We start from the raw sequence: 26,211 nt of genomic DNA on the forward strand, positions 1-26,211 counted from the left end.
CCTTGCTGGGCTCTGTAGAGAGCCGGGCGTTGAGCGGTTTGCGCTTGAGTCCCACCTGCTCGCGAACCAACTTTGTGGCCCCGCGTGCCGGCCCGTTTCCTCCTGGGCTCGGCGGCATTCGGCTGTATCCACCTCGCAGTTACTCAGTGGACCAGATACGATGAGAGGCGTGAAAGGGTTTTGCAAACTGTTCTTCATTCAGCGACCAGTCACTGTCGTAACAGCTAATACTGAGAGCTAAGGGCTTTACGCGGATTGTCTGTCTTACACCCGCCCTGTAGGTAGATATGGCTGTAACCGTATTGTAATTTATTATATTATTTTTTAAATTTGGGGGCGGGGCCGGAGTCTCGCTGTGTTGTCTAGGCTGGAATCGAACTCATGGGCACAAGCGATTCTCCTGTCTCAGCCTCTGGAGTAGCTGGGACTACAGGCTTGAGCCACGTGCCCTGCTCATAACCCTGTTTTTTATAGGGTTATGGTCTAAGGCCGGAATATTCTGTATTTTAAGATTGCTTTATTTTTATGTTGCTACATCCCAGTGGGCAGCAGTAACGTTGAATTTTTTTTTTCTAATGCAGAGTTTTTGAATTTTGATCCCAGAAAACTGTCATGGTTTTCAGACAGTAGTAAAATAAAAAGAAGGGTTCCATGAGTATTTCTGTCCTGTCTTCAGGAATGAACTTTCCCTTCATCTCCATTCATTTGGGAAACTGTATGATGGTTTTGTTTCTAGCAATATGAGCGAAAGCAGTCTTTCACCTGTGGCCATGTGGCATCAGCATCGCAGAGGCCCTCCTGATGGTTAACACATGTTAACAGTCAGCAATGTACAATATCAGTGTGTACAGCCTAATACAGCCCAGGAGAGTTTTGAATCATTGAACTGCTATAGACCCCTTTATGAAGGGAGGACGGACGTTGAGTGATCTTTGAGTTCCTTCCCAGACTGGGTCATTCATCTGTATCTCATTTATTAGAGATCGATCTGTTAATCATCTACCAGGGAATGTCTGGGTGAACACAACAGGCAAGGGCTCTGCCCCACTGGCTTGCTCTCCTTTGAGAGCTTAATGACTTGTGGACTGAGGGTGACATGCAGAAGTTGGAGAGGTGGCAGCAATTTGCTTTTTTTTTTTTTTTGAGATGGAGTTTCCCTCTTGTTGCCCATGCTGGAGTGCAGTGGCGCAATCTCAGCTCACCGCAACCTCCGACTCTCAGGTTCAAGCGATTCTCCTGCCTCAGCCTCCCAAGTAGCTGGGATTACAGGTGCCCGCCACCACACCCAGCTGATTTTTGTATTTTTTTTTTTTTTGAGACGGAGTCTTGCTCTGTCGCCCAGGCTGGAGTGCAGTGGCCGGATCTCAGCTCACTGCAAGCTCCGCCTTCCGAGTTTACGCCATTCTCCTGCCTCAGCCTCCCGAGTAGCTGGGACTCCAGGCGCCGGCCACCTCGCCCGGCTAGTTTTTTGTGCTTTTTTTTTTTTTTTTTTTTTTTTAAGTAGAGACGGGGTTTCACCGTGTTAGCCAGGATGGTCTCGATCTCCTGACCTTGTGATCCACCCGTCTCGGCCTCCCAAAGTGCTGGGATTACAGGCTTGAGCCACTGCGCCCGGCACTGATTTTGTATTTTTAGTAGAGACGGCCGGGCACAGTGGCTCGCGCCTGTAATCACAGCACTTTGGGAGGCCGAGATGGGCGGATCACCTAAGGTGGGGAGTTGGAGACCAGTCTGACCAATGTGGAGAAACCCCGTCTCTACTTAAAGTATAAAATTAGCCGGGCGTGGTGGCAGGCGCCTGTAATCCCAGCTTCTCGGGAGGCTGGGGCAGGAGAATTGCTTGAACCTGGGAGGCGGAGGTTGCGGTGAGCCAAGGTTGCGCCGTTGCACTCCAGCCTGGGAGTGGGACTCCGTCTCAAAAGAAAACAAAACAAAAAACGCCCTAACAGCTCTCTTCATGGACGCTTATGTTGTGTAGGCTTCCATGCAGTCATCTTTCATTCATTGAGCTACCTACTCTATCCTTGTTCTCATGGAGTTTACGTGCTGTGCAAGGAGGAACCAGACAATAAATAAGCAAGTATTAGGCATGTAAGGAAAGGAAGCAGAATAAAGGAAATAGAAAATGAAGAAAGGGAATAGAGGAAGGATAAACCCTGTTACTTGTGTCTCCTGCAGGAAGTGAGGGATTGAGATGAGCTTGCTCGGAGAATGGAATAGAAAGTGCCCTGCCCTAGGGTAGGTCGAGCCTTGTGTTTGTGTGATCAGCATGAGGAAGAGTTTAGTGAGAGACAGTGAGGCCAAGGAGGGGCAGGGCCTCATAGACCTGCTGAGGTTGCACCTGTGTGCTGTGTGTGCGTCTGTGGGACCCAGAATAAGGGTCAACTCATTTATGGTCTGACTGGAAAGAGGACAGCAGCACTTTGCCCTGTTTAAGGGAGTTTGTGTTTTGCCCACCTTCACATCTTGACTTTGCATATACAAAAACTAATTTAGCAAGATTATCTATTGTGAGCTGTGAACTGACTTGCGGAAAACTCCAAGAAGGAATGGTAGACTCTTGTCTCAGTGTTTACGTTTACTGTGAGAACTACATCTGACTTAACCAGATTGTGTCCTAACCAAATCACAAAAGGACTAAATTGTGAATTAAAGCAAAGGAATTGGATGTTTTATCAAGTTTTGGAAGCCTGAAGAGTCATACTTTGTACCTTCAGGGCTGTAGGCTACCTGGTATCTACCCAGCTACCACGACCAGCACCACGCCGTCTTTGGGGTGGTCCTGGAAAAGCCCTGGAAGATTGGGGCATCAGAACTCTCTGCACACCTTCAGCGACCAGCTGTCTTCAGGCACTCACATTACCTCTCAGTTTCTACTTTCTTAGATGGGCAGTGGGGATCAAGTGAGGTAAGAGGCACTTGGCACCCTACAATGTGCAGTACGACTGCCTTCTGTTCTTTGCGTAGGTTTCCTGTTGACCCACGCCTTGGGTTCCAAACCCCCATCGGGGAAACACACATTCATGGGACCCTTGGAGAGTCATTGCTCGCTCTGTGTCAGGTACCGTGCGCCGCTGGTGCGGGGATGGCTGCTGCAGATGGATTTCATTCATGATGCAGGAGCCTTTGCTAGCCCCACAGCCTTTACTGTCAGCATTCTCTTTCTGAGCTGCTTTTTTTTTTTTCCTGACTTTAATATCTTTTTCATAGCATGTCTTACGTTTTAGTCTACTGTGGTCTTTTACAGGGATATTTGAATAGTGTAGTTAATTAGAAAGTTACTAATGGGGGAATGAGTTTACTTTGGGGTAATAGCCTACAGAGTTGCATCACCCTGAATGTTGACGCAGCTGAAATAACACAGGTGTTGTCAACTATGGGTCTTGTTTCATTATAACAAAATATTGGAGGCTCACGGCTATCATCCCAGCACTTTGGGTGGCTAAGGCAGGTAGATCACCTGAGGTCAGGAGTTCAAGAACAGCCTGACCAATATGGTGAAACCCTGTCTCTAATAAAAATACAAAAATTAGCCAGCGTGGTGGTGTACACCTGTAATCCCAGCTACTTGGGAGATAGGGAGAATCGCTTGAACCCAGGAGGCAGAGGTTGCAGTGAGCTGAGATCACGCCACCGTAGTCCAGCCTGGGTGACAGAGGAAGACTGTCTCAAAAATCAATAAATAAATAAAATATTGGGGACAATATAAATTCACTGGTTATGTTGGGATTTTGTTGGATACAGTTAGTACTGGGTTATTGAGTACTTAGATTTTGTTTTTATATATATATATATGTTTGTGTGTGTGTGTGTGTTTTTGAGACAGAGCCTCGCTGTCGCCAGGCTGGAGTGCAGTGGCACGATCTCGGCTTACTGCAACCTCCGCCTCCCAGGTTCAAGCAATTCTCCTACCTTAGCCTCCCGAGTAATTGGGAATACAGGCGCCCACCTCCATGCCTGGCTAATTTTTGTACTTTTAGTACAGACGGGGTTTCACCATGTTGGCCAGGCTGGTCTCAAACTCCTGACCTCACGTGATCCTCCTGCCTCAGCCTCCCAAAGTGCTGAGATTACGGACATGAGCCACGGCACCTGGTGGACGTTTTCCTCCTTGAAGACTGAAGAAAATACAGAGCTGCTGGAAAAATTGTTTTCTTGGCCTGACAAAAACTCTTACCTCTTGCTGGATGCCGTATTACCTGCCTGTTGTCCCTGCTGTGAATAGCCGCTGCACTCCAATGTCCCTGCTGTGAATAGCCGCTGCACTCCAATGAGAGCCCATCTTAAAAAAAAAAAAAAAAAAAAGGCTGGGCTCACGCCTGTGATCCCAGCACTTTGGGAGGTGAAAGTGGGCAGATCACCTGAGGTGAGGAGTTCGAGACCAGCCTAACCAACATGGTGAAACTCCATCTCTACTAAAAATACAAAAATTAGCCGGGCAAGGTGGTGGGCGCCTGTAATCCCAGCTACTCGGGAGACTGAGGCAGGAGAATGGCATGAACCCTGGAGGCAGAGGTTGCAGTAAGCTGAGATCACACCACTGCACTCTGGCCTGGGCAAGAGCAAAACTCGGTGTCATAAAAAAAAGAAAGAAAAGAAAAAAAATTAATCTCTTGGTTGACCAAAGATGAGTCATAGTGTATTTCAGTATTTAAATTTTACGCATTTGTATGTTTTAGTCTTACAGTCTTATTTTTGAAGCTGCAATATTTTAAGTTACTAAATAAAGTTGCCTCCGTTTCTTAGCCATGTTTTTTGTTTTTTGGAGAGCTTTTTGCTTGCTGTTGGAGGCTATAGCTATAAAAATTTGCAGTGCATTTCTGCAGTGAACTTGTTCCTGTTTAGTTCTATTGAATCATATTTCTAATGGGATATTTAAGGCAATAAGCTCACACCTCGTCCTGCTTCCTCCTGTGGTTGTGGCCAGTGAGAATGAGCAGTGTTGTATTGAATAAGAAGCTGATAAGCTCATCTGGTGTCTTGTTTCAGTGCCTCCGAGGGATCCACTTTCAGAAACCGACTCTGCAGGCGAGATCAACGTTTTTTTCCTGGTGGCTGTGTTCAAAACCACCCAAAGGTGCCTGTCTTTCATCTACCATCGTTAGCAGCATGAGGTTTACAGGAACTGAGTGTGACTTTTACAGTGAGTGACCAGGGGGTGAGGATCAAGACCACTCAGGGCACACCCCACTCCACCCCGCCCCATTCTACCCCTTCCTGGCTTCCATATTGAGCCACACAACGTCCAACACTTTCTCCGTGTCTTTATGGTGTTGATATCTCAGTAAAGCTGGTGAGAGAAAAGCTCTTTCCAAAGGAAGGTGCTAGATGAATCTTTTGGAAGGCATGGGAACAAACCTTGGTTTCTGCATATCTCACTCTGCGGACCAGCTAAGCCTCATGTTTGGAAAGCAGAACAAAAACAATGTGCAGACTGTCATTAGCTCAGAGCACACTTGCCCACTTGGAGTCCTTCTGTAGGCCATGGACCTGGGCTTTGTGCTTTGTGTCCAGGGACAGTGTTCACTGAAGTCCCTGGAGACCCTGTGTCCCCACAGAGTAGAAGGTGTTCCCTGCACTTGCCTCATTGTTAGGACCTGAGGGCATTTGCTGATTGTATGAAGTGAGAAGAGAGAGACAGGAGGAGGGAAAACTGTCCTGTGTCTCACTTTCTCTATAGCGACTTGACAGTATGGTTGCTTTTCTTTTCTTTTTTTTTTTTTTTTTGAGACAGAGTCTCGCTCTGTTGCCCCAGGCTGGAGTGCAATGGCGTGATCTCGGCTCACTGCAAGCCCCGCCTCCCGGGTTCACGCCATTCTCCTGCCTCAGCCTCCTGAGTAGCTGGGACTACAGGCGACCACCACCACGCGCAGCTAATTGTTTTGTAGTTTTAGTAGAGACGAAGTTTCACTGTATTAGCCAGGATGGTCTTGATCTCCTGACCTTGTGATCTGCCCGCCTTGGCCTCCCAAAGTGCTGGGATTACAGGTGTGAGCCACTGCGCCCGGCCAAGCAGTGTGTCTATGAAGACTGATGTTTGTCCTTAACATTTATGCAAATTTTTACTCCATCTTGTAATATGTTTGCCATTCCTGGGGTCACCTTGGCCTTCTCTGGCCTTTCATGTTGTTACTTTGCGGTAGTTGGAGTAGCACTGTATTTGTGAAGCGGACAGTGTCATAGCTTACTTGTCCTGGAACTTGTCCTGGAACATTACAGGAGGAGGCTGGTAGGTCCGTGGGTCACAAGTGTATGTAGGAGGCCAGATTTTTTGGAGGAGAGGCAGACTCTGCTTAGAACAGGTGGTTTGTGTTCCCTGGTTCTCTTGAGAAGGGGGACCACCCATACCAGTCTGCCTTATTATCATTGTCTTCCTTTCTTTCTTTCCTCTAATTACAGCCGATTTTGGGACTGTTACCCCAAAAAAGTTTGCTATTAAAGCTCAACATTAAGCCAACAAGGTGAAATTTTAGGGATTTTAGATGTGTCTGAAGCCACTTCTCAGCAGTATCTCCCCAGCCTCATCCTTTTCCTGGTGTCTATTTCCAGAAGGCACTGGTGTTCTTAAAATTGTGTGTTGGAAAGTGTTTTGCTGTTTTCTTTTTTTTTTTTTTTGAGACGGAGTCTCGCTCTGTCGCCCAGGCTGGAGTGCAGTGGCCGGATCTCAGCTCACTGCAAGCTCCGCCTCCCGGGTTCACGCCATTCTCCTGCCTCAGCCTCCCGAGTAGCTGGGACTACAGGCGCCTGCCACCTCGCCCGGCTAGTTTTTTGTATTTTTTAGTAGAGACGGAATTTCACCGGGTTAGCCAGGATGGTCTCGATCTCCTGACCTCATGATCCGCCCGTCTCGGCCTCCCAAAGTGCTGGGATTACAGGCTTGAGCCACCGCGCCCGGCCTGTTTTGCTGTTTTCTGAGTCCTCTTTCTCTGGAAAATTATATGTAATTGCTTTTTGAAGTCAGACTTTGTTTTCTCTCAGAGACTGGTGAGCCAAAGAATGCCGAGCCTGGGGGAGATGGAAGCAGGAGAGGAGGGAAGCGGGATGACGTTGCCTGGTGGAGGCGGATGCAGAAGGTTTGTGTGCATCTTTGTCTACGCCTGCTGCTGTAACAGAATACATCAGACTGGATAATTTATAAACAGGATACATTTACTGCTCATGGTTGTGGAGGCTGGAGGTACAAGGTCACAACGTGGACAACATGGTGAAACCTCGTCTCTACAAAAAATACAAGAATAAGCCAGGCGTGGTGGCGTGTGCCTGTAGTCCCCACTACTCAGGAGGCTCAGGCGGGAGGATTGCATGAACGTGGGAGTTGAGGGTGTGGTGAGCCATGATCACACCACTGCACTCCAACCTGGGCGACGGGTTGTGAGGGCACCAATCCCATTCGTGAAGGCAGAGCTGTTGGGACCTAATCCCCTCCCAGGGGCCTCATCTCTTAATACCTTTGCCTTAGGGGTTGAGGTCCAACATGGAAATTATGGGAGAACACATAAATTCAAACCCACATCAATCTTTCTGCTTGTTTAAAGGTGAGCTGTTGAATTAGTTCATAAGTTTCAAAGAAGTTAGTTTCTAAAAATGTCCTGAGGCCGGGTGCAGTGGGTCATGCCTGTAATCCCAGCACTTTGGGAGGTGGGAGGATTACTTGAGCCTAGGAGTTCGACACCAGCCTGGGCAACATAGCGAGACCTCGTCTCTACCAAAAAAGAAAAAAAAAAAATTAGCCAGGCGTGCTGGCATGCACCTCTGGTCCCAAGTACTCAGGAGGCTGAGGCAGGAGGATTGCTTGAGCCCAGGAAGTTGAGGCTGCAGTAAACCATGATCGCGTGATTGCACTCCAGCCTGGGTGACCAAGTAAGATCCTGCATCAAAAAAAAAAAAAAAGTGCTGAGATTTCTGTTTGGATTTTATTATTATTTTTTGAGGTAAGGTCTCACTCGTCATCCAGGCTAGAGTACAGGGATACGATCAGATACGATCACTGCTCCCTGTAGCCTTGACCTCCCAGGCTCAGATGATTCTCCCACCTCAGCCTCTAGAGCAGCTGAGACCACAGGCGTGCACCACCACTCCTGGCTATTTTTTTTAAAATTTTTTGTAGAGACGGGGTCTCCCAATGTTGCCCAGGCTGGTTTTGAACTCCTGGGCTCAAGCAATCCTCTCACCTCGGCCTCCTTGAGTGCTGGGACTACAGACGTGAGTCACCATGCCTGGCCTCTATCTGGATTTTAACAGACTCACATAAGAGATAACCCTAGCAACAGTGGCTCAAACACAGCGCTCTTTGTGGACTTTCTGCTTCTCCTGGGGCATCTGGTGAGCCGCGGCTTTCAGTGTGTTTCATACACCATGTGAAGATCTTTCCTCATGAGAGGAACTGAGGCTACATTGTGTAGGGTCCGGAGAGGGGGTTGGAAAACTTTTGTAATAACATCTGAAAAAGGAAATAGCCATTTTCATGAAGAAACTACCTTCATTTAACTGGAAAATGTGTTTTCTTTTTCCCACAGGGGGACTTCCCCTGGGATGACAAGGATTTCCGCAGTCTGGCCCTTTTGGGGGCAGGTGTTGCCGTGGGATTTTTCTACCTCTATTTTCGAGATCCTGGAAGAGAAATCACTTGGAAGCACTTTGTACAGAATTACCTGGCCAGAGGTCTGGTGAGAGGCATTTATAGTTCACCTACCTGGGAAGGAGGCCGCTGTAGTGGTGTACACGTGGTCTGCGATGCCCGTAAGAAGCTGTGAGCTCTGAGGCCTGGGTTGAGAATGCATTGTGTGGTAGATGTGCTGGGCAGTCCCACCCTCTGGTCATAGATGAGACACAGTTTTACTTTTCCCAGGAGTGGCCCCAACAGAAGGTGAGTAAGCTCAGTTTCGTGCTGGGTGGAAGCTTCCTTAACATCTTGGCTTTTTTTTTTTTTTTTTAGCTTCAGCTTCTGTGAGTAAGTTCTGATTGTCTGTGTCTGTTTATCATCAAGTGTCAATTTCTTATTTAATTCAGATCTTTTCTTTCCCCTAGTGTACCCCTGTCTACTCCTGCACCCCTGTGCCCTGCTGAGTGGCCCTGGACAGTAGTTGGGGGCTTTGTGTCTGTGCACAGGGGCATATGGCACCAACAAGCCTCCGCCTGTCCTTCACTGGGCCTGGGTCTGTCAGGTTGCTGAAGGCAGGTGAAGCACTGCTCAGGCTTTAGTATAAAGTTACATGAGAGCAAGTGCTGTGCTTCTCAGTTGCCCTCAGAAAGATATTTGTTAAGTGATGCAGTGTTAAGATCTGAACTTCTTTCTGTAGGAAAATCTTGTTTTCCCAGCAGGGTTTGTGGCTAAGGCCTTTTTTTTTTTCTTTTTGAGACAGGGTCTTGCTCTGTCACCCAGCCTGGAGTGCAGTGGTGTGAAGTCTCGACCTTCTGGTTCCAAGCCAGCCTCCCACGTCAGCCTTCTGAGTGTCTGGGACTATAAAAAACATAATTTTTTTTTTTTTTTTTTGGAGATGGAGTCTTGTTGTGTCGCCCTGGCTGGAGTACAGTGGCGTGATCTCTATTCACTGTAACTCCACCTCCCTGGTTCAAGTGATTCTCCTGCCTCAGCCTCATGAGTAGCTGGGATTACAGGTGCACATCACCACGCCTCCACGGGAGGTGGAGGTTGATAATTTTTTGTATTTTAGTAGAGACAGGATTTCACTGTGGTGCCCAGGCTGGTCTCGAACTCCTGAGCTCAGGCAGTCCTCCCGCCTTGGCCTCCCAAAGTGCCAGGATTACAGGCGTGAGCTACCGTGCCCGGCCCGCAATTTCTTTTTTTAGAGACAGTGTCTCCGTATGTTGCCCAGGCTGGTCTCAGACTCCTGGGCTCTAGTGATGCTCCCACTTCGGCCTCCTGAAGTGCTGCAATTATAGTTGTGAACCACCACCCAAGGCCTTTTTGTCTGGCCACAGGGCACACAGCTGTCTTCAGAGAGGTCCTTGACGACTCCTTATGCGAGGAGGGGAGAGCTGCTGTAGCCCCTCTCTGCCGTGGGTCTTCACCCACAGCTGCTGCCATGAGGAGGGGTGAGACAGATAATTTGGCCCACGATGCCTGCTGGTGTGTGGGTTCTGGACAGATCCCAGAGCTTCTGCGAGGTCCTTTTCCGGTGTCTGACACGCCGACCGTGCCGCGGTTGTGGGGTTAGGCTCGAGACACACCTGTCATAAACACGTTGATGTTGGTCACATGACCCTGAGTAGTCAAGAAAAGTTGTGTCGTTGTGGTTTCCGTTTCTGTGGAGGGGGAAGAGCAACGCTGTTGTCGTCATACCTGACGAAATGGCTGCCCCCTCGCGTGTTTTGCTGCACGCCGGCTCTCAGGCCGTGTTCGCCGCTGGGTGGCTGCGTGGAGGCCTTCGGGGTTGCGTTTTCATTCTTGGCCCCATTTTCTTGTGCTGTCTGCAGCTGTGTGGGCGAAATGTTTCTGGAAGACTTTGCTGTATTGTCAGCTGAGACTTCTATACCTTTTAGATTTTTTTTTTTTTTTTTCCAGATGGAGCCTCACTCTGTTGCCCAGGCTGGAGTGCAGTGTGCAATATTGGCTCACTGCCACTGCCGCCTCCCAGGTTCAAGCAGTTCTCCCTGCCTCAGCCTCTTGAGTAGCTGGGATTACAGGCGCACACTACCACATCCGACTAATATTTGTATTTTTGGTAGAGACAGAGTTTCACCATGTTGGCCAGGCTCGTCTCGAACCCCTGGCCTCAAATGATCCACCCTCCTCAGCCGCCCAAAGTGCTGGGATTATAGGTCTGAGCCACTGCGCCCAGCCTTCCTTTTAGGTTTCAAGTCGCTCTGGAATCTTTGGTGCTCAGATCTCAGATGTACCAGGTCTGAGCCACCGCGCCCGGCCTTCCTTTTAGATTTTTAGGTCACTCTGGAATCTTTGGTGCTCAGATGTACCAGGTCTGAGCCACCGCGCCCGGCCTTCCTTTTAGGTTTTAAGTTACTCCGGAATCTTTGGTGCTCTGGAATCTTTGGTGCTCAGATCTCAGATGTACCAAATTGTAAATCCTCTGAATTACATGCACAGGCCAGGCTAGAAATGTCCAAATCAGTGGGAAAACAAAACTCGGATCTGCACAGCAGAGTGGATGCAGCTTCTCAGTCGCCGTCAGAGTCTTGGTCTGCACTGTGGGACTAGTCTGAGGATAAGCCTGAGGTTTAGTATCGAATATGATACTCACTGCTTTAGCCGTGGGCTGGTCTGAGGGTGAGGCCCTGTTTACTGTTGAATATCATACTCATTGCTTTAGCCGTGCTGATTATTTTTCTCTTTTTCCCAGGTGGACCGGCTGGAAGTCGTGAACAAACAGTTTGTGTGTGTTATTCCTGCCCCTGGGACCTCTTCTGAGGTGAGGGGTGAGTTTGAGGCTGAGTACTCCAGACATAAGTTTTTTTCAGTAAAATACTCCCTTAGTATCCATCAACTACTCTTTAATGTGATTTTTTTTCTCATTGGCATGTATCAATAACAAAGCTTTCCAAGTAGGACAGGAGCCCTTATAAGACTAACTAGGATTCAGATTTGCCATGCAGTGTCTGAGAACAACTTATCGAGGATTGTGGGGAGAGAAGAGACAAAAATAAAAGAGTAAAAAGCAAAAAGGAACGGCTGGGCATGGTGGTTCATGCCTGTAATCCCAGCACTTTGGCAGACAGAGGTGGGCGGATCACTTGAGGCCAGGAGTTCAAGACTTGCCTGGCCAACATGGTGAAACCCCATCTTTACTAAAAGTACAGTAATTAGCCAGGCATGGTGGCCTGTACCTGTAATCCCAGTTACTCAGGAGGTTGAGGCATGAGAATTGCTTGAACCCGGGAGGTGGACGTTACAGTAAGCCAAGATCATCCCACTGCACTTCAGCCCGGGTGACAGAGGGAGACTGTCTCAAAAAGAAAAAGAGACAAAGGCACACCCCAGCAGTCATTGGACATTTTACACTTTTGTCTAGAACTTAAAGACTGTAATTTCGTGGGGCCAAAACCAGAGTCTTCTGCTGTTAGTATAGTTTCCCTTGGAGCTAGCCTCGGCACAGGCCTCGTCCATGTTGTGGAGATTAAGGCTAGGAGAAGAGGCAGTGGGAGGTGCATGTGTGAGGGTGGGGCTCAGTGTGGGACACAGTGATGCACCCTAAGCTTGCTCTTGCTCTCTGCAGAAGTTCGTGTGGTTTAACATTGGCAGTGTTGACACCTTTGAGCGGAACCTGGAGTCTGCTCAGTGGGAGCTGGGGATTGAGCCCCCCAACCAGGCAGCAGTGGTCTACACCAATGAGAGTGACGGGTGAGGAGGATGGTGAAGGGCCTCTGTTTGAACACGAAACAAAAATGCCATGTTTAACCTGTTTTGGAATATATTTCTCAAACTTATAAGCATCTATAATAAGCAATGCCTGTAGTAAAAAATATATATATATGCTTTTATATTTATATGGGTGTGTGTGTGTATATATGTATGTGTATATATATGTTTTTTACTCTGTTTTTCATGAGAAGAGAATTGAAGCAGGGAAATAATTTGGCTACGCAGCCTTAAAAAAGAAAACCAGTCGTTTGGGTGTCTTTGTTGTAGCAGAAATTCCCTGAAGTCCTGTAGGGAGCCTTCCACAATTGACTGTGCAGCAGGATCACTACGGGAGCCCTGTCAAAATGCTCTTCTGTCATTTCTACCTGCCACTCCTGCAGAACTGTCGAATTAATGTCCAGAGGCGGGGCTTGTGCACCTGTGACTTCCCCAGGCTCCCTGTTGGGCAGCCCTGACCCATCTTCCCAGGTGCTGGGGGTCCCTGCACACAACTCTGCAGCTCCTATGTAGTACCTGACACTTGGTCGTTCTTTTTTTTTTTTTCTTTTTGAGACAGAGTCTCGCTCTGTCGCCCAGGCTTGGAGTACAGTGGTGCAATCTCGGCTTACTGCAAGCTCTGCCTCCTGGGTTCACGCCATTCTTCTGCCTCAGCCTCCCGAGTAGCTGGGACTACAGGCGCCCGCCACCTCGCCCGGCTAGTTTTTTGTATTTTTTAGTAGAGACGGGGTTTCACCGTGTTAGCCAGGATGGTCTCGATCTCCTGACCTCGTGATCCGCCCGTCTCGGCCTCCCAAAGTGCTGGGATTACAGGCTTGAGCCACCGCGCCCGGCCTATTGTATGTTCTTAGAGTAATTATGGACATGAGGGCAAAGACCAGATGAAATACTCTGTGCATCCCAGGACTCAGCACAGAAGTCAGTGTTGCTGAGCGTGGATCCTGTTTTCATGTTTACATCCTGGGGATGTCATTGCTCTGTCTTCTCCGGCCCTTCTGCCCAGAATTGAAAACTGAACCAAGAGAGATTACAAATCCAGTACCAGCTTTAGCCAGGAGGGTGTAAAAATTGGAATTGTAGTGGTTTTGGTGGTTTCTTTGAGACATATGTTTAAGCACAGAGTAGGGGCCGCAGTAGGGTGAGAGAAGGTGAGGCAGGTAGAAATCTGGAGATTAACTCTCAGATTCTAGTGGCAGGGCTCAGGCCTGTGGTCTCCTGCTGGAGCTCCTGGATGTCATCTAGGTGCTGTTTATTGCTGACTTGGGTTCTGTCTTTGCTTGTTGAGTTGCCAGGAATGCCTGGTTGTATGTGGGGCTGAAAGGGACTGCAGAGCCACTGGAGGAGGGATGGCCTCTGAAGAGCAAGAGCAAAGATAAAAAATAAAGCAAGAAGACACTTGGTGTCTTCCTCTGATGAAACAGGCCCGGTTGGCCCTAGATGCCAGGAGGCCTTGCTGGGTCTGCTGGAGGCACCTCCTGGCTCCTGGGGGAGATGTGGTGTAAGCTCCAGCAGGGCTGCTTGGCCGGGTGGAGGAGGTGGTGGGTGGTGGAATTGGTCACCCTCCCTGCCCCACCAAGGCAGCCACAGGTTACATCAGGGAGATAGAAATGCCTGTGACTAGAGCCTTCAGAACTGGAGAGGCCTAGTGCTGGACGGACTTTGACACATTTTTTAAAAAAGAGGCTGGGCGTGGTGGCTCATTCCTGTAATCCTAGCATTTTGGGAGACCGAGGCAGATGGATCATGAGGTCAAGAGATCTGAGACCATGCTGGCTAACAGGGTGAAACCCCGTCTCTACTAAAAATACAAAAAATTAGCCGGGCGTGGTGGTGGGTGCCTGTAGTCTCAGCTACTTGGGAGGCTGAGGCAGGAGAATGGTGTGAACCCAGGAGGCGGAGCTTGCAGTGAGCCGAGATCGCACCACTGCACTCCAGCCTGGGTGACAGAGGGAGACTCCATCTCAAAAAAAAAGGACGAGGGCCGGGCGTGATGCTCACATAGGTAATCTCAGCGCTTTGGGAGGCTGAGGAGGGGGGATCACCTGAGACTAGCAGTTTGAGACCAGCTGGACAACGCAGTGAGACAAGACTGCGTGTCTATAAAAAGTTAAATATCTGGTGTGGTGGCACGCATGCCTGTGGTTCTAGCTTCTCAGGAGGTTTAGGCAGGAGAATCTCTTGAGCCTGGGAGTTCAAAGTTACTGTGATCATGCCACTGCCCACCAGCCTGGGTGACAGTGAGACCCTATCTCAAAAAAAGGAAAAAAACCTGCTCCCTTTTGTGTAGCAAAACAAAGTCCTAGAGCGGTCTCTTCTAAGAGGGTTTTGCTTTGTCATCCAGGCTGGAGTGTAGTTGTGCAATCATGGCTCATTGCAGCCTTGAACTCCCAGGCACAGGCAGTCCTCTCACTTCAGCCTCCTGAGTAGCTGGAACTACAGGCACACGCCACCACGCCCAGCTAATTTTTGTATTTTTAGTAGAGATGGTTTCACCAGGTTGGTTAGGCTGGTCTCGAACTCCTTACCTCAGGTGATCCACCTGCTTCGGCCTCCCAAAGTGCTGGGATTACAGGTGTGAGCCACCATGCCCGGCCATTTTTATATTTTTTGTAGGGACACAGTCTGGCCATGTTGCCCAGGCTGGTCTTGAACTGCTAGGCTCAAGAGATCCTCCCACGGTGGCCTCCCAAAGTGCTGGGATTACAGGCGTGACCCACCGTGCCTGGCACAAAGGTGCTATTTCTGACCTCCTGAGCGTGACAAGTAGTTCTCTTGGATTTTCCAGCTATTTATTGCGAAGACTGGTGCCCACCCTTCTCCTGGTTGGCATTCTCCTCTATGCTGCCAGGAGGGGCCCTATGGGAGCCAGGCGCAGTAGACGAGGAGGGGGCCTCTTCAGTGTTGGTGAGACAACAGCCAAGATCTTAAAGAGCAACATCGATGTGCGATTTGCGGATGTAGCTGGGTGCGAAAGAAGCCAAATTGGAAATTATGGAATTTGTGAATTTCCTGAAGAATCCCAAGCAGTATCAGGACTTGGGAGCAAAAATTCCAAAGGTACTGATTTTAGAAAATGTAGTAATCCTGGCCGGGCGCGGTGGCTCAAGCCTGTAATCCCAGCACTTTGGGAGGCCGAGGCGGGCGGATCACAAGGTCAGGAGATCGAGACCACAGTGAAACCCCGTCTCTACTAAAAATACAAAAAATTAGCCGGGCGCGGTGGCGGGCGCCTGTAGTCCCAGCTACTCAGGAGGCTGAGGCAGGAGAATGGCGGGAACCCGGGAGGCGGAGCTTGCAGTGAGCCGAGATCGCGCCACTGCACTGCAGCCTGGGCAACAGCGTGAGACTCCGTCTCAAAAAAAAAAAAAAAAAAAAAAAAAATGTAGTAATCCTCTGAGCTCCAAGTCAAAGCCAGAGATGGCTGTGGGTCAGAGTAGGTTCTTACTCCTGTTTTATTAGTTTGTTTAATATTTATTACATAGAACAACAGGTACAACTTGTATGAACAGGCTTGGGATCAGATGTAGCTGCCTCTTTTAAGCCCATGACCCAGACAGCGGCTAGGTCTGTGCAGCCGGACAGCGGCTAGATCTGTGCAGCCGGACCGCAGCTAGGTCTGTGCAGCCGGACCGCGGCTAGGTCTGTGCAGCCAGACAGCGGCTAGGTCTGTGCAGCCGGACAGCGGCTAGATGTGTGCAGCCGACAGCGGCTAGGTGTGTGCAGCCAGCCAGTCAGCGCGTTGTGGGTGGTGTGGGTCAGGGTGCCAGATCTGGCTTCTGGGCACACAGAGCAAGTTTATCTCTTGGTGCCATTTTGGGGTCATGACTCTTTGAGGGCCTGACAGAAGCCATGGATTTTTTTCCCAGAAATATTTGCATTCACAGAAACTCGATTCACACACCCTTTAAATCACCTCTGGGCTTTGGACCAAGCTGAGGACACCCAGATCCTTGCAGTGCCATTGCACCCCCACCCCCAGCACCTCGCGATGGGGTGGGCATTCACTGGACAGTTTGCTCCAAACAATAAATAATGATTAGGCCAAGCACTGTGAACCTGGGGCAAAGCCAGGAGGTGACAGACCTGTTTTCCCCTTTGGTGAGCGTGAGGCCGGGAAGCAGGTGTGTGTGACGGACGTGAAGAGCCGGGACCTTCTGCTTCTGTTGGAGCTCCACCTCTGCTCATAGTCAGGTGTTGCAGTGGGTGGTTCTCTTTGCCTTTCAGAATGTTTTTTTTTTGGAGACAGAGTCTTGCTCTGTCGCCCAGGCTGGAGTGCAGTGGCGCGATCTTGACTCACTGCAACCTCCACCTCCCGGGTTCACGCCATTCTCCTGCCTCAGCCTCCCAAGTAGCTGGGACTACAGTCACGTATCACCGTGCCCAGCTAATTTTTGTAATTTTAGTGGAGACGGGATTTCACCATGTTGGCCAGGCTGGTCTCAAACTCCTGACTTCAGGTGATCCGCCTGCCTTAGCCTCCCAAAGTGCTGGGATTACAGGTGTGAGCTACTGCATCTGTTTTTGTTTTTAATTTATGTCTATTGCTGCTGAAAAAATTATAGTTTTTTTCATATGTATTTGTTGGCGAAAATCTGTATGAGAGAGGGAGTGGGTGAGGCAGTCAGGTACCAAGAAAGGCCCCTCACCTGGTGTGTTGGTCCCCGTTTCCCAGCAGGCGGGGCTCCTGCGAGAGGGGGCTCTGTCAGCCTCTGTGTTACATCACAGGCCTGGTGCTGTGCTGTGGGTGTCAGGAAAGAGTTCGTGGGGTCAGAGACCATCTGGCTTCCCGTTATTGGGTGTGAGGTACAGTGATTTCCCAAAATTACCTCTGCCTGTGGCATCCCCTGTGAGAATCCATCATGAAGAGCTGGCTGTGTGTGCGGCCACGGTGGTGCCTTTCCTGGAGCACATGGGTAGGACAGAGTATGCTGTGGGCAAGTCTAGCCCCCTCCTGCCCTCCAGCTCCTTAGCCATCCCTGATGGGATTCTTCTTAGTCAGTCTCAGAAGTCACCAGTGTAAGCAGCTTTCTGTCCTGTGTACCGTCTGCTCCCCTGTTAAGAGCCCAGTGTCACCATTCTGTTCAGGGAGCAGTGCTCACTGGTCCTCCTGGTACCGGCAAGACCCTTCTTGCCAAAGCAACTGCAGGGGAGGCCAGTGTGCCCTTCATCACTGTGAACGGGTCCGAGTTCCTGGAAATGTTTGTTGGCGTTGGGCCAGCAAGGGTAAGTGGACGGGAACCTGCTGCAGGTGGCCTCAGCACCGTGCCTTGACCAGGACTGGTCAACTTGAATAGCTTGGTGTGGGGCCCTGGCCCCGGGCATGGGCACGTGTGGTAGGTGCTGGTGCACCGGGGCGAAATGGGTCAGAGGTTTCTGAGGAGAGGGTGGAGGATAGTTGGCATTCCTGTCTTCCTACCAGTAGCAAAACAGGTTCTCTGTGGGTTTCTGTTTCAGGTTCGTGACATGTTTGCAATGGCCCGAAAAAACGCTCCATGTATCTTATTCATTGATGAGATTGATGCGATTGGCAGGAAGCGAGGCCAAGGGCACTTTGGAGGCCAGAGTGAGCGGGAGAACACCCTGAACCAGGTGCTCGTGGAGATGGACGGTGTGTGTAGGCTGCAGCCGGCCTGTGGTGTGCAGCTGTTCCCCTGCAGCTGCTTAGGGACAGTCTGCACAGCCTTTTTCTCTACAGTCACCCCCAGGAGAGAGTCCCTGATTATTCTGTTTTTAAGGAAGGCTGCTGTCGGGCAAACGTGATGGAGAAAGCTGTGTCAGATTCACAAGCCTCCTCCAGTGCCCGTGATAGGATAGGGGCAGTTCATTCCCTTGCCGCCAGATGGAGAGGGGTTCTCTGGAGTGTGGAGACACCTGCTTCTCTGGGGAGGGGGACCAGGTAGACGAGCATGGCTGCTCCTGACGGTGCCCACAGGGTAGTGTGTCCACAACCCATGCTCCTTCCGCTCTGAGCCTTGTCTTGGTGCCCCTGCGTCACCCAGAATCTCACAGACCCCCCAGGCCTGTCTCTTCTCAGAGTGATTCTAGCTAAGATGTGACTGACCGTCGCCTGTCAGTCCTGCTAAAGCCTCGTTGGGCACGTCCAGGTTCTGTGCCATTTTTCAGATTTGGAAAAACTTTCACTTAGACCTTCGGCAGATTTGATTTTCACTTTGGCTTCAGGACTGTGTTGGGGTCCCTAAGACCACCCCAGATGTGGTGACTTGCTAGGAGAAGTCACAGGACTCGGCCTATAGTAGCACTCAGGGCTGTGATTTACTACCGTTAAAGGAGGACACAGCAAAGTCAGCCAGGGGAGAAGCCGCATTGGGTCGCAAGGAGACCGGGTGCAGTGTTGAACCCTCCTCCAGTGGAGCCACATGGGACGCGCTCACTTCCCCCAGCATCAGGCTGTGACCACGCCTGCTGGATGTTGACCAGGAAGCTCAGGAGAGACTCGGTTCCCGGGGTTTTTGCTGGGGGCGCACAAAGCGTTTGGGCCCAGGGAGCTGTTTATCTCCGGGAATGGTGGGAACGCCCCCAGACTCACAGCGCCAGACACTGACCTTGCGAGCAGGCCTTTCTGAGGACAGCAGTGAGGACTGCTGTGTTAAACACTGTTCTCTGCGGGCCAAAAGCATTTCCTAAGTATTTTTCTGTCTTTAGTACCCAATAGTAATTCTAATTAGATTATGACTGTTTTGATATCTGGAGGAGACCGATTGGAGACAGGACGGACGTGGGGCACTCAGCCTTTCTCCTCCCTTCCCCTCTGTTGAGCATCCCATTTCCTGTGCAGTCCCTGGCCTGCCCTCATCCACTCCAGCACGACGTGGTGTCAGAGGCTGCAGGAAACAGAATTAAGTCAGGATAAGGAGGGCCCACGCCCTGGACTTGTCTACCCCCTGAGCCAGGCTGTGGGGTTCCCAGTTAGTGGAGGAATGGCTGGTTACCTGCCATGCCCACATCGGGCTTGCTACTGGGGCTCACCTGCTTCTCCCGTGTCCAGGGTTCAACTCTGCCACCAACATCGTGGTGTTGGCTGGCACCAACCGCCCTGACATCCTGGACCCAGCCCTGATGCGGCCTGGCCGATTTGATCGCCAGATTTACATTGGTGAGTGCCCCTTTCTCAGGGTTGGGCCTTTATCCCCTTGGCCGAAAAGTTTGTTTAGGTGATTTACAGTGTATTTGGAGGAGATTTTGATGGTAATTCTGAAGCAGTTAATGTAACATTTTGAAAATGTGTGAGAGCCGCAAGTTGCTGCCGTCAGTCCTGCCCCTGGCAGTCCACTTTTTGACAAGAATACGTGCGATCGGGCCTGCAGGGATGTTTTTTTTTTTTCACTACTGTAAAAATTTGATAATTGGTCAAGTGTGGTGGCTCACGCCTGTAATCCCAGCTCTTTTGGAGGCCGAGGCTGGCGGATCAGGAGGTCAGGAGTTCGAGACCAGCCTGGCCCATATGGTGAGACCCTGTCTCTACTGAAAATACAAAATTAGCTGGGTGTGGTGGCGTGCACCTGTAATCCCAGCTACTCGAAGGCTGAGGCAGGAGAATCGCTTGAACCTGGGGGGCAGAGGTTGCGGTGAGCGGAGATCTCACCACTGCACTCCACCCTGGGCAACAAGAGTGAAACTCTGTCTCAGAAACAATAAATAAATGAAAAAATTGAAAATTGATAATTTAGAAGACAGCAATTTACCCCTTACTCTTCACCCTGACGGTCAGCCATCATTGCCTTCCCCCTCCCTTCTCGTGTTTGTTAGGAAGCGTTAATTCCCTGTGGCCCTTGTGTTGCTTGCTGTCAAGTGGCGTGGCCCTGGGTTGAGGGGTGCTGTCAAGTGGCATGGCCCTGGGTTGAGGGGTGTAGTCGAGTGGCGTGGCCCTGGGTTGAGGGGTGCTGTCAAGTGGCGTGGCCCTGGGTTGAGGGGTGTAGTCAAGTGGCATGGCCCTGGGTTGAGGGGTGTAGTTGAGTGGCGTGGCCCTGGCTTGAGGGGTGTAGTCCAGTGGCGTGGCCCTGGGTTGAGGGGTGTAGTCCAGTGGCGTGGCCCTGGGTTGAGGGGTGTAGTCGAGTGGCGTGGCCCTGGGTTGAGGGGTGTCGTAGCTGTGGAGCTGGATGTGCCTGTGCCCTGGCTGGTTTCTGCCATTGCTTTCAGCTCTGTCTGGAGGATGACAGCAGAGAGCTCCACAGGGACCCCAGCTGTCCTTGCAGTTCTGTGATATGGTTGTGGGCGACTGTTCTGAAGACCCAGAAGGCACAAGAGCCCGTGCCTCTCTCTCTCTTTCATTAGGCCCCCCTGACTTCAAAGGCAGGTCCTCCATCTTTAAGGTCCACCTGCGCCCACTGAAGCTGGACGAGAGCCTCAATAAGGACACCCTGGCGAGGAAGCTGGCAGTGCTCACCCCAGGCTTCACTGGTGAGTGTTGGGGGCTGTGCTGTCCCCTTGTGGTGGGAGCCATGTATGCTCTGCTTCTTGTCATGGGGAGTGGGGACTGGCCCTTCTCATCCAGTTCTGGCAGTGCTCACCCTTGTCTGCAGGACTTTTCACCTGTTAAGAGTGTTCAGAGGCCTCAGAGATCAGTTTTCTTAGCCCCAAAACTAATTTGCACCCACTTGAATTTCTGTTTTAATTACAGTCAGACTTAGTGAGTCTTACCGCAGAGCTGACAGTAAGCTAATGTCGGGGGGGTGGGGGAGGATCTGGCAACTTGATGCTTCCCTCCACGTTTTCGCCTGGGGCTTGCCCTCCCTGCTGAGGAAGCTCATTTGATTTTCTCTCTTATTTTTAATGAAATCCTGGTCTATGCTAGGAAACCTACTTCCCTGCCTAGGCTGGATCACCCTCAGGAATGAGTGGGGACTTCTCCGGGGGATTCCTGTCCTCCTTACCCATACCTCACGGTTATGTGGCCATTGGCCACGGCCTCTGACCTATGCCCACCTGCTCCCGCCACCCCTGGAACATTCTGCTGTGGCATCTCATCACCTCCAGCTGCCTTGGCACCCCCAGTGGTACCCATCCCCTAGGCTCCCCAGTGTCCTGCCTAGTGTCAGGTCAGGTGTATTCACACAGGATTGTACATTTGTCTGCTGCAGAATGGTGAGTGAGGTCTTGCCTGGCAGGCATCTGAAGGGTGTCATGTGTCTTAGACACAAAATGTGCTTCTTTCCTTTTGTTCTCTCCTCTGGCTGACTTCAGATGTCTGTTTACATACCAAAGATAAAATGCTGGAATGTTACCAAGACTGCTTTCTTGTGCCCCTAGAGGGGATGACACAGCAGGGATGAATCAGCACTACCCCTCAGCGGGGATGCCTGATGACTCTGACTGCCCCTCAGCAGGGATTACTAAGCACTACCCCTTAACAAAGGTGACTCAGCAGGGATGACTCAACAGGGATGACTCAGCACTGCCCCTCAATAGGGATGACTCAGCAGAGATGACTCAGCAAGGATGACTCAGCAGGGATGGCTCATTACTGCCCCTCAACATGGATGACTCAGCAGGGATGACTCAGCACTGCTCCTCAACAGGGATGACTCAGCAAGGATGACTTAGCATTGCCCCTCAACAGGGATGACTCAGCAGGGATGATTCAGCAGAGAACTCGGGGATGATGCTGACTGCCCCTCTGGAGAGATGACTCAGCAGGGATGACTCAGCAGAGATGACAGCACTGTGCCTCAGCAGGGATGACTCAGCACTGCCCCTCAGCAAGGATGACTCAGCAGGGATGGCTCAGCACTGCCCCTCAACAGGGATGACTCAGCAGGGATGACTCAGCACTGCCCAACAGGGATGACTCAGCAGGGATGACTCAGCACTGCCCCTCAACAGGGATGACTCAGCAGGGATGACTCAGCACTGCCCCTCAGCAGGGATGACTCAGCAGGGATGACTCAGCACTGCCCCTCAGCAGGGATGACTCAGCAGGGATGACTCAGCACTGCCCAACAGGGATGACTCAGCACTGCCCCTCAACAGGGATGACTCAGCAGAGGTGACAGCGCTGTCCCTCAGCAGGGATGATTCAGCAGAGATAACTCAGGGATGACTCTGACTGCCCCTCAGCAGGGATGAGTCTGTTTTGCTCCAATGGAAGCATCCCTAGTGTCCATCAGCAGGTGAATGGCCGAAGTGGCATATACTGTAGTCAAATTCAGCTATAAAAAGGAATAAAGTATCAATGCATGCCACAACATGGGTGAACCTAGAAAATACTGTTCTAAATGCAAGAAGCCAGACACAAAAGGCCGCATAACATATGGTTCCATTTATGTGAAATGTGCAGAATAATAATAAACATGTATAGAATAGCAAATCTGTAGGGACAGACATGAGGTGAGTGGTTGCCAGAGGTGGAAATGGGAATTAACTATAAATAGCACAGGGTACCTTACAGAGATGATGGAAATGTCCTAAAACTAGATTATGGCAATCGTCGCACTACGCGATCAGTTTATTAAAAAATCATTGATGTGTACGTGTAAAATGGGTGGATTTTATGGCTTATAAATTATACCTTAATAAAGGTTGACAAAAAATGTGGCTAAATAATGGTGACTGGTGGACAGCTCCCATTACTTTTAAGTTCTCTACTGAATTTCAGTCTTGTTCTCTCTGCTGGAGATGTTCCTTAACAAAACTGATCTGGGTCAAGCTCCAGCGGCCAGAAGCAGCACTGACTATTGGCTGTTTCTCCGTTCCTGGGTCAGGTGCTGATATTTCGAATGTTTGCAATGAAGCAGCCCTGATTGCTGCCCGGCATCTGAGTCCTTCTGTTGAGGAGAAACACTTTCAGCAGGCCATCGAGAGGGTCCTCGGAGGTGAGCTGGGGGCCCTTGGGGAGGGAGGGGTGTTTGCAGCTCTGGGCCTGGCAGGCTCACCCTCTGGCCCCAGTTTGAATTCTGCAAGCCGGCCGGGCATAGTGGCTCACACCTGTAATGCCAGCACTTTGGGGGGCCGAGGCAGGTGGATCACTTGAGGTCAGGAGTTTGAGGCCAGCCTGGCCAGCATGGCGATACCCTATCTTGATTTTTAAATACAAAAATTAGCCGGGCATGGTGGCACATGCCTGTAGTCCCAGCTACTCAGGAGGCTGAGGCAGGAGAACCTCATGAACCCGGGAGGCAGAGGTTGTGGTGAGCCGAGATCGCGCCACTGCACTCCAATCTGGGTGACAGAGCAAGACTCTGTCTCACAAAAAAAAAAAAGTCAATTCTGCAGACAGGAACCAATTTTCTAAACCAACATATGGGACTTGGGATCTACCAATAGCTTTCATGTCCCTTCTGGGAGCAACATTTAGAAATTGAAAGGGATAGGCCTTCCAGGCCATCAGAGGCCCAAGGAAGCATATTAGAACCAGGTTTGAATGCCTACTGTGGAGGGCAAAGAAGCTTTCTTCCCTGAAGGGAAAGGATGAGATTTCCTGGGAAAAGCCTCCTGGAAGCTGTAGGGACCTTCCTGAGCCTCCTCAGGACAGTACTGTTGTGAGAGGAGTGAACAAAGTGGATTTCTTTTTTTTTTTTTTTTTTTTTTGAGACGGAGTTTAACTCTTGTTGCCCAGGCTGGAGTGCAGTGGCATGATCTCGGCTCACTGCAACCTCTGCCTCCCGGGTTCAAGTGATTCTCCTGCCTCATCCTGAGTAGCTGGGATTACAGTCATGTAGCACCACACCTGGCTAATTTTTGTATTTTTAGTAGAGATGGAGTTTCACCATTTTGGTCAGGCTCGTCTGGAACTCCTGACCTCAGGTGATCTGCCCGCCTCGACCTCCCAAAGTGTTGGGATTATAGGTGTGAGCCACTGTGCCCAGGCTTACGGTGCATTTTCTTCAGCTTGGTGGGGAGTGGTATCCATCTCTCTCTTCAGCTCAGCAGACTGTAGAGTGGGCTGGGTCACAGCCTCCTGCAGCTAGGCCAGCTTGGGAACTGGAGTCAGCTGTGAGGAAGGGTCTCCGGAGGCTGCCAGACCAGGCAGTGCCAACACGGCCTTGCTTGGCCTGGCTCTCCCTGGTGCAGTTCTGAGGGTGGAGAATAGGGAAGTGGCCAGTAGCCATCCTTCATGGTCCACCCCAAGCTGTGAGAGCTGACATTGGTCAGGTGGAAGAGTGTTCTAGCTGCTGCTTCTTTATGTAACCATTTATCGAAGCATAATGTATACATAAAGTACTTATGATACTGAGTATCTCAAAGCAAACACTAAAGCTGCTGCCTTTTTTTTTTTTTTTTTTTTTTTTTTTTTTTTTGAGACGGAGTCTTGCTGTGTCACCCAGGCTGGAGTGCAATGGCCAGATCTCGGCTCACTGCAAGCTCCGCCTCCCGGGTTCACGCCATTCTCCTGCCTCAGCCTCCCGAGTAGCTGGGACTACAGGCACCCGCCACCTCGCCCGGCTAGTTTTTTTTTTTTTTTTGTATTTTTTATTAGAGACGGGGTTTCACCGTGTTAGCCAGGATGGTCTCGATCTCCTGACCTCGTGATCCGCCCATCTCGGCCTCCCAAAGTGCTGGGATTACAGGCTTGAGCCACCGCGCCCGGCCTTTTTTTTTTTTTTTTTTTTTTTAAGTGGAGTGTTGGGATCTTGCGCTGTCTCCCAGGCTGGAGTGCAGTGGTGCGATCTCGACTCACCGCAAGCTCCGCCTCCTGGGCTCAAGCAATTCTGTTGCCTCAGCCCCCCAAGTAGCTGGGACTACAGGCACGCACCACCACGTCCAGCTAGTTTTTTGTATTTTTAGTAGAGATGGGGTTTCACTGTGTTAGCCAGGATGGTCTCGAACTCCTGACCTTGTGATTTGCCTGCCTCGGCCTCTCAAAATGTTGGGATTGCAGGCGTGAGCCACCGCGCCCGGCCAAAGCTGCTTATTTTTATTTAACTTAAAAAAATTGGGGCCGGGCGCGGTGGCTCAAGCCTGTAATCCCAGCACTTTGGGAGGCCGAGACGGGCGGATCATGAGGTCAGGAGATCGAGACCATCCTGGCTAACACGGTGAAACCCCGTCTCTACTAAAAATACAAGAAAATTAGCCGGGCGAGGTGGCAGGCGCCTGTAGTCTCAGCTACTCGGGAGGCTGAGGCAGGAGAATGGCGTGAACCCGGGGGAGCGGAGCTTGCAGTGAGCCGAGATCGCGCCACTGCACTCCAGCCTGGGGCACAGAGCAAGACTCCACATCAAAAAAAAAAAAAAAAAAAAAAAAAATTGGCCGGGCGCGGTGGCTTAAGCCTGTAATCCCAGCACTTTGGGAGGCCGAGACAGGCGGATCACGAGGTCAGGAGATCGAGACCATCCTGGCTAACACGGTGAAACCCCGTCTCTACTAAAAAATACAAAAAAATTAGCCGGGCGAGGTGGCGGGCGCCTGTAGTCCCAGCTACTCGGGAGGCTGAGGCAGGAGAATGGCCTGAACCCGGGAGGCGGAGCTTGCAGTGAGCTGAGATCCGGCCACTGCACTCCAGCCTGGGCGGCAGAGCGAGACTCCATCTCAAAAAAAAAAAAAAATTAAAAAAATTTTTTTATAGAGATGGGGTCTTGCTCTGCCGCCCAGGCTGGTCTCAATCTCCTGAGTTCAAGTGTTTCTCCAACCTTGGCCTCCAAAGTTCTGGGATTCCAGGTGTGGTCACCGTGTGCTGCCACCAAAGCCTCCTGAGGGCTGTCCTGCTGTGATTAGAGGGGTTTGAGGAGGGCTGGCTGTGCCATCTGTGCTTTTCCTTTGTCCTGTTACCTGCCCGTACACTGGGCTGTTAGGGCACTGAAATCATCCCTCTCTGTCCTGTCATGCTGTGCTGTCATTTTTAGTCAAACCAGAGGATATGGTGCCTTTCTGTGTTTCACATGCAGCTGTTCCCATTGGCTTCAAACGGGCCTGTTTTAAGG

At 50.6% G+C, this 26,211-nt stretch overlaps 1 protein-coding gene across 1 annotated transcript in view; it reads left to right on the forward strand.

The window, feature by feature from the left end:
- LOC126943934 (AFG3-like protein 1) overlaps nucleotides 1-26,211 on the forward strand; it is a 31,668-nt gene that overhangs the window by 464 nt on the left and 4,993 nt on the right. Inside the window, 12 exon segments of the mRNA XM_050773178.1 lie at nucleotides 4,990-5,143; nucleotides 6,979-7,073; nucleotides 8,517-8,666; nucleotides 11,319-11,387; nucleotides 12,192-12,316; nucleotides 15,120-15,306; nucleotides 15,308-15,391; nucleotides 17,420-17,557; nucleotides 17,789-17,942; nucleotides 19,341-19,448; nucleotides 20,627-20,752; nucleotides 23,053-23,163. Of these exon segments, the coding sequence (XP_050629135.1) occupies nucleotides 4,990-5,143; nucleotides 6,979-7,073; nucleotides 8,517-8,666; nucleotides 11,319-11,387; nucleotides 12,192-12,316; nucleotides 15,120-15,306; nucleotides 15,308-15,391; nucleotides 17,420-17,557; nucleotides 17,789-17,942; nucleotides 19,341-19,448; nucleotides 20,627-20,752; nucleotides 23,053-23,163 (1,501 nt within the window).

Source organism: Macaca thibetana, chromosome 20, assembly GCF_024542745.1.
Source record: "Macaca thibetana thibetana isolate TM-01 chromosome 20, ASM2454274v1, whole genome shotgun sequence".
NCBI classification, from domain to species: Eukaryota; Metazoa; Chordata; class Mammalia; order Primates; family Cercopithecidae; genus Macaca; species Macaca thibetana.